Raw genomic sequence first — 6,012 nt, 5'->3', positions numbered from 1 at the left:
TTTGCTTTTGCAGAGAATATATTTTGATTCCTTTGCACACTATGTGAAAATACATTTATTTGGTGACAATTTCCATCGCTAAGAGCTTTGGGAACAGCTGTGTGCCCAGTTCACACAGTTATATGATATACGCACGTTATATTTGTAAACAATCCAAATATGCACTATTTTGTTGCCTGCAAGTAATTCAGTAATTGGTGTTCCTACATGATCTTTTAAAAATTGTCTCTTGCATTCTGAACTATGTAGTCATAGATGGGAATCAATGGGAAACTCTTTCAATAGGGACATAATATTAAAGCATTCTTTAACCCTAAGCTACAGGCAAATATGTAACACCACAAATGCTACTGTTTTCATTAATATATATTACAATGTGAGGAAGTTTTTATTTTTTCAAATTGATCTGTACTCATTCTGGGTCAGGGATTCAGAAGGGATTAAAAGCCAAGGAGCAGAACACCAAACAGGCAAGTGGGCAGTACAGATCGAAGTCAGCAATGACAGTTTACATAATTTCACCTTATTGGTTTACTTAAAGAACATGCTAATATGAGAGAGTAAAGTGACAAAGGTAAGCTCTTCAGTGTACTGCTGCTCCATCCAAATATATTTATTTCTCCTGTGTATTTAGCGGTTTTCCTCCTAGAATTCTGCTTTAATAGAGCAAAGAAGGTTTCGAGAAGGTTTGTATTATTGTTCCTTTCACTTCCTGCCTGGCAGCAGTCATCTAAAAGAGACCTAGACAAGTCCGTCCTAGAAAAGGCACAAGTTTGCTAGAGCAGAACTAAAACAAAATCCGTTTTGCAGCTTTGTCAATCACTTTACGTTTGAAAAGAGCCGTGGCTTGTTGACGTAAGGAATTTAAAAGACTTTGTACTGAACAGGAGGCAGGTGACTTCAAGATTATATATATATATATATATATATATATATATATATATACATGTGCATGCGGTGCATTTACTTTCTTTTGCTCCTTTCCTACCTCATTTTCTTTTTTACTTGTTTTTGCACCTCTTCTCACCCTCCTATTATATCCCCCCCCCCTTCTTCCTTCACTCAGGTGTACAGCATGCATGTCTCACCTATCCGGAAAGACCAGATTCCTCTCCAAAGGCCTTGTGGTGGATGCTGGGTAACGGCTGTTACACCTAACAACTCTTTCACTAAAGTGAGACAATGTAGATGAGCAGGGTCACTGTAGCAAAATGTGTTACAAAGTAAAGCTGTACATGGCTACTACAAATATATACTTGAATATTCAATACATTTAGAGATGCTAAGTGCTTTTGTCTTTTCAGCATTGCACATGTTAATCTTGTGGGTGGCCCTATCCTGTCCTGTTTGTGTCATAAGATAGTCATACGGGAGCTTTGGCTGTTAGCCATGGGGGAAGCATTAAATAAGTGAAATTTTAGGCTTCAATGCCAGAATTATGTGTTAACTACTGTAAGGTCATTGTAAAATGTGTATATCGTATCATATATACTATAAGTAGATATGGGGCAATTCTAAAAAGGGTCTTTGTATTCACTCATTTTGTGGTGGTCCTGTTTAAGTTGTTGACCTGAACTTTGCTGGCCTATCTGACTTTTTTTTTTTTGCAATGCACTTCAAGTTACATTGACCTTATGGTGTACAGAGCTGTAAAAAAATATTCTCATATAATGTGTGGTGCCATGTGCCCCTCATAAATAGGAATTTTCTAACTTGTTCCCTTTTGGTGTATTGGTCTCTCTGCTGCACTGTTATAAGATAATGATTTTTACCTCAATCTCTAAAAACAATCACCTTTACTAAAACGTAAGTGAATGTTGTTACCTTAGGACAAAAAGGTTGTTATATGTGAAATTTAACGATATAAAACCACCAGCCAATATATATTCTACCTTTTATATTTACTATACCAATGAGCAGAGCTGGGCAATTATTGCAGGTAGCACATTTTTTGGCTGTTCCAAGAAGGTGTTACAAATGGTACTAAAAAAGTTTAGAGCAAATCTAATTTCAGCACTGAAACTACCAAAGAATTGTGCATGGCGGTAAATCTATGTACAAAATCAATATTGGGAAGATACAAACTATGTTGTCACAGTTCAGCTTTTCTGAGTACATAGAAAGGTAGGTATATCTGTGGGACTTTAAAGGCAATTCAGTACATGTCACAAAATGGGCTCAAATATAAAAAAACAATATTTTATTAAACACAAGCCATAAAAACAATGGAATGGAAATTCCATAAAAAAATGCTCAGTGCATAGTACCAAATAATTGTGTATATCATTAGGATATTGTAAAAGATTCTGATAATCCAACGCGTTTCGCAGAATTAATCCGCTTCATCAGGGATTATACAAGACCTCAATAGATAGAATGCACTATAATACAAACAAGTAGAATAATTAATACTCTTAAAACCACAATTTTCACATTTACAGGCAATACAACATATATTCTATAAGTACATACCAAGGGTGTAAAACCACAGTATATAGTATCGAATGTGACTAAGCCTGGCATGGGATGCAGTCTCGGGGGAACAGGAGGACCCCCTCCAGCAGCAAGAGAGAGACGCTCATGACTGCATCCCATGCCAGGCTAAGTCACACTCGATACTATATACTGTGTTTTTTTTTGTGACACGTACTTAACTGCCTTTAAAGTCCCATAAATATACCTACCTTTCTATGAACTCAAGAATTTAGGGATGTTGGAAGTATATATCTATTGGTTTGAGTTCAGACAACCCATTAGCTATATTCAACAGTTCAGCTTTCTGCCTATTTTTTGCCACATTTTTAGATTCTGGAAAGATATTAGGTGTCATCTGCTGCTGGCATTCCTTCAAGTCTAGACTTTTTGGCATTTTGGATACAGACCCCTTTTAAAGACAAGAAGATAAAGGGAAACGCTCCAAAATGATAGAAATAGTCCCTTAAGCACTGTCAAAACCTTAAAACAATTTCTGCCCACTGGACAGTTTCTACTCTATGCTTGTGTTAGTGACAACTAAAACTAACTTACTTTTAGTCCCAGAAACAGTGTTCACCAGGTCAAATAGGAATATACAAAAGCCAGTACAACTTGAAAAGGGGTCTAACCACTAACCTCTGTATCAAAAAATAAACAACGAGTTTGGGTTTAGATAAACTTTTAAGATGGTTATCTTCATGCTTGGCCTAGCAGGGTACCTGGATTAATTTACTGGCTGTACAGATTAACCAGTCTTTTGTCATGTAAAATGCCCCCTTTTTTTAACAATTGGCTTTAAATACCTGTGGGAAAGATTCATTCCAATCCCTTAGGATCCCAAACATTTTATATTTATTATGGAGTTCATTTTTTGTCTCAGTAGCCTAACCTATAAAAGAAATTTGTAAAGTTGATAAAACGGTAGAAAAAGAAGATTCTTATTTTGACTATCTTCTTTCAGTTTTTGTAAAGAGTCCATCACACCACTCCAAACCTGCCAAGACAAGTTCAGACACAGGCATCAAACAAAGGCCTACTCAGTACCACTGCTCCCTAGTCAAATAAGTGTGTTTGCTTCTAGCCTTTGCTTTAATGGATAATCCCCCTTTATCCAACCTGGGATACCTTTAGTCATGCCACGAGAAGCCAGAAATTACAAAAGTTTGTATATTGAGATTTCTGCTTAAAGGATTTTAACAAATACACAAACCTATCAAATCTCTTAGGACTTTGCACACGTGTAAATTATTTCAAAATATTTTTCAAATCTTTTGCAGGTACTTCCTAGTATAGGGTGACAATAATCTCCCTCTCCATACTAGTTTTTCTCTGCAGTCTTTTGCACACTCCTTCCTTTAGAGCAGGGGTGTCAAACTCAAATACACAGTCGGCCAAAATTAAAAACTTAGACAAAGTCGCGGGCCTAACTTGAAACTGAAATAGCACCACTACTACAATTCTCTGCATTGAGAAAACAGTCCAATGCGAGGCTTAATGTTATAAGTAGCTGGAACTCCCTCCTCAATGAAACAATACCGCTACTACAATTCCCTGCATCTATAAAACAGTTCAATGAGGGGCCACGCATAGGCAAGGAGGCTGCTGGTCTATAGACGCAAGTGATGCCGCTACTACAATTCCCGGCATTACTTGCTTCTGTAAAACAGTCCAATGTGGGGCCACGCATAGGCAGAAAGGCCACTGGTCTATAGACACGAGTGATGACGGGAATTGTAGTAGCAGCGCTATTTCAATGCAGCGGCGGGCCAGCTGCAATTCATATTTAGGATTCCTTTGGGGGCCAGAAAAAGGCCGTTTTGGTCCAGACACCCCTGCTTTAGAGATAACACGTGACCATACTGATGCAGATTCTGTAGACATGGTCCACTGTCATCACCATCAGGAACTCCCTCTGAGAAATCATCTGATGAACTTATGAAAGCAAGAAGATTGGAAATGGTTGTAACTAGGAGAGCCAGCACTGCCTATACACAACAAAGGTTAAAAAAGTTAAACTTTTTATTTAAATATTTTATTGCTGTGTGCTGTACTTTAAAGAGCATAGCATGTATATTTTTTTGTGCATTGGGCAGCCCGTTTATATTCTGCTGCCTTGCTGGATATACTTGGATGTTTCTCCTAGCAACGCAGCATTACAAGATACTTTTGAAAGAATTATTCCTGCCAATTATTAGAGCGCATTCTTTACCATTATATGGACAGAACTTTTTTTTTTTGCAAATTACATTGCCAATAATTATTAGGGTTTCATAAAAATATTTTATTTTTGATACATATTGTTGGGGAAAAAAATAAATAAATTAGCAATTAGCATAAATTGCCATTGTGTTGCAGGACATTATACTACTATTTTAATAAAGAGAAGATTTGGGACAGGGATCTTTTTCCAGTTATATCCTAAATATCAGACCATGAAGTTTTAATGTTGGGGCTCCTTTGTACTTTCACACAGCACAATGGTTCAGCGGCTATTTCCACAATAAAAGTAAATAATAATGACATTGTTACCTGATAAGGGCTCGGTGGGGGTCGGTATAACCCCGGGTTCGGTCCTCGCATCATGTTCATATGGTTTCCAGGAGGGAGGGGCAGACCACCCCTTGTGGACATTGAGGTAATAAGGGAGCAATTCCCCTGTCAGTTGGACTTTTGGTCACTTAGAATTCCAGCGCAAGTCCTTCAAAGTCTCTTCTAAGTGTTCGGATTCTCTCCTCCTCTATGCTGCCTCTCCTTTTCTGCTACTTTTTGTTGCGTGTACTGCTGGCACCCTCCTCTGTGTAGAATAACCTATTCTCTTCTTCCTGTAACTCCTACAGTGTAACTGCTGTTACCTGTCCTTTAACCTCGTGTATTTTGTAATCCTTATGTGTCCAAATGTAAAGCTCAGTTCAGTCTGTTCTGTCCAGCCACCTCCAGTGTTAAATGTGCTGCAGTCCTTCTGCTGCTTCCCCCACGTAAAGGTTGTTCACAGTTCAGCCACTTCCTATATGTATCTCCTGTGCAGATCAGCCTCTTGTGTATTGGTACAGCCTCATGTGTATTTGCCCAGCAGCACTTTACACCCTCTTCTTTGTGTGTTAGTAAGTGTCTATGTGCTGCGCAGTTCAGCCCCCCCACTGTGTAACTTGTGCTGTGCAGTTTCTCTCTACTGCTGTTAGTCTCATAGGAAGTTATTGGAAGGTTTTTCTGTTGGTGTCATCACTTCCAGAGAGCTGTTTTGCAACAAGCCTCCCATCTCATCTCTGCCCTCCCTCTTCCCCCACCTCTCCTCCTTTCCTTATCTCTCTCCTCCCTCTCTTCAGCTTCACCCACCCTTGGTCACCTCCTCTTTCTCAGTGTTCTTTAATCTTACCCAACCCTCAATCCACCTCTCTCCCCCTATTTCTGCCACACCTATCCCTCCCTTCTGTGTTTTTAGTCTTATTTTTCAGTCATTTATCATTGCAGGCAGGCTTTCATCCCTCCTCTCTACTCATCTTCTGCCTCCCTCCTTTTCCTAGGTCTAGGTTTGTTTCT

The 6,012-nt window shown here is 38.8% G+C and overlaps 1 protein-coding gene and 1 long non-coding RNA gene across 2 annotated transcripts in view; one reads left to right on the top strand and one right to left on the bottom strand.

Moving 5' to 3' along the window:
• LOC140333132 (uncharacterized) overlaps positions 1 to 2,330 on the top strand; it is a 4,603-nt gene extending 2,273 nt beyond the window's left edge. Inside the window, exon 3 of the long non-coding RNA XR_011921291.1 lies at positions 1,067 to 2,330. This is a non-coding gene — a long non-coding RNA (uncharacterized lncRNA). The remainder of the gene's footprint in view (positions 1 to 1,066) is intronic.
• The window catches only part of SMARCD2 (SWI/SNF related BAF chromatin remodeling complex subunit D2), a gene marked incomplete in the record, with an annotated part of 28,940 nt that extends 23,218 nt beyond the window's left edge, over positions 1 to 5,722 (bottom strand). Inside the window, 1 exon segment of the mRNA XM_072414570.1 lies at positions 5,005 to 5,722. Within this exon segment, the coding sequence (XP_072270671.1) occupies positions 5,005 to 5,106 (102 nt within the window).
• Positions 5,723 to 6,012: the final 290 nt, after the last annotated feature.

This window comes from Pyxicephalus adspersus, chromosome 6 (assembly GCF_032062135.1).
Source record: "Pyxicephalus adspersus chromosome 6, UCB_Pads_2.0, whole genome shotgun sequence".
Taxonomy (NCBI): Eukaryota; Metazoa; Chordata; class Amphibia; order Anura; family Pyxicephalidae; genus Pyxicephalus; species Pyxicephalus adspersus.
This window is presented reverse-complemented; position numbering and strand designations above follow the sequence as displayed.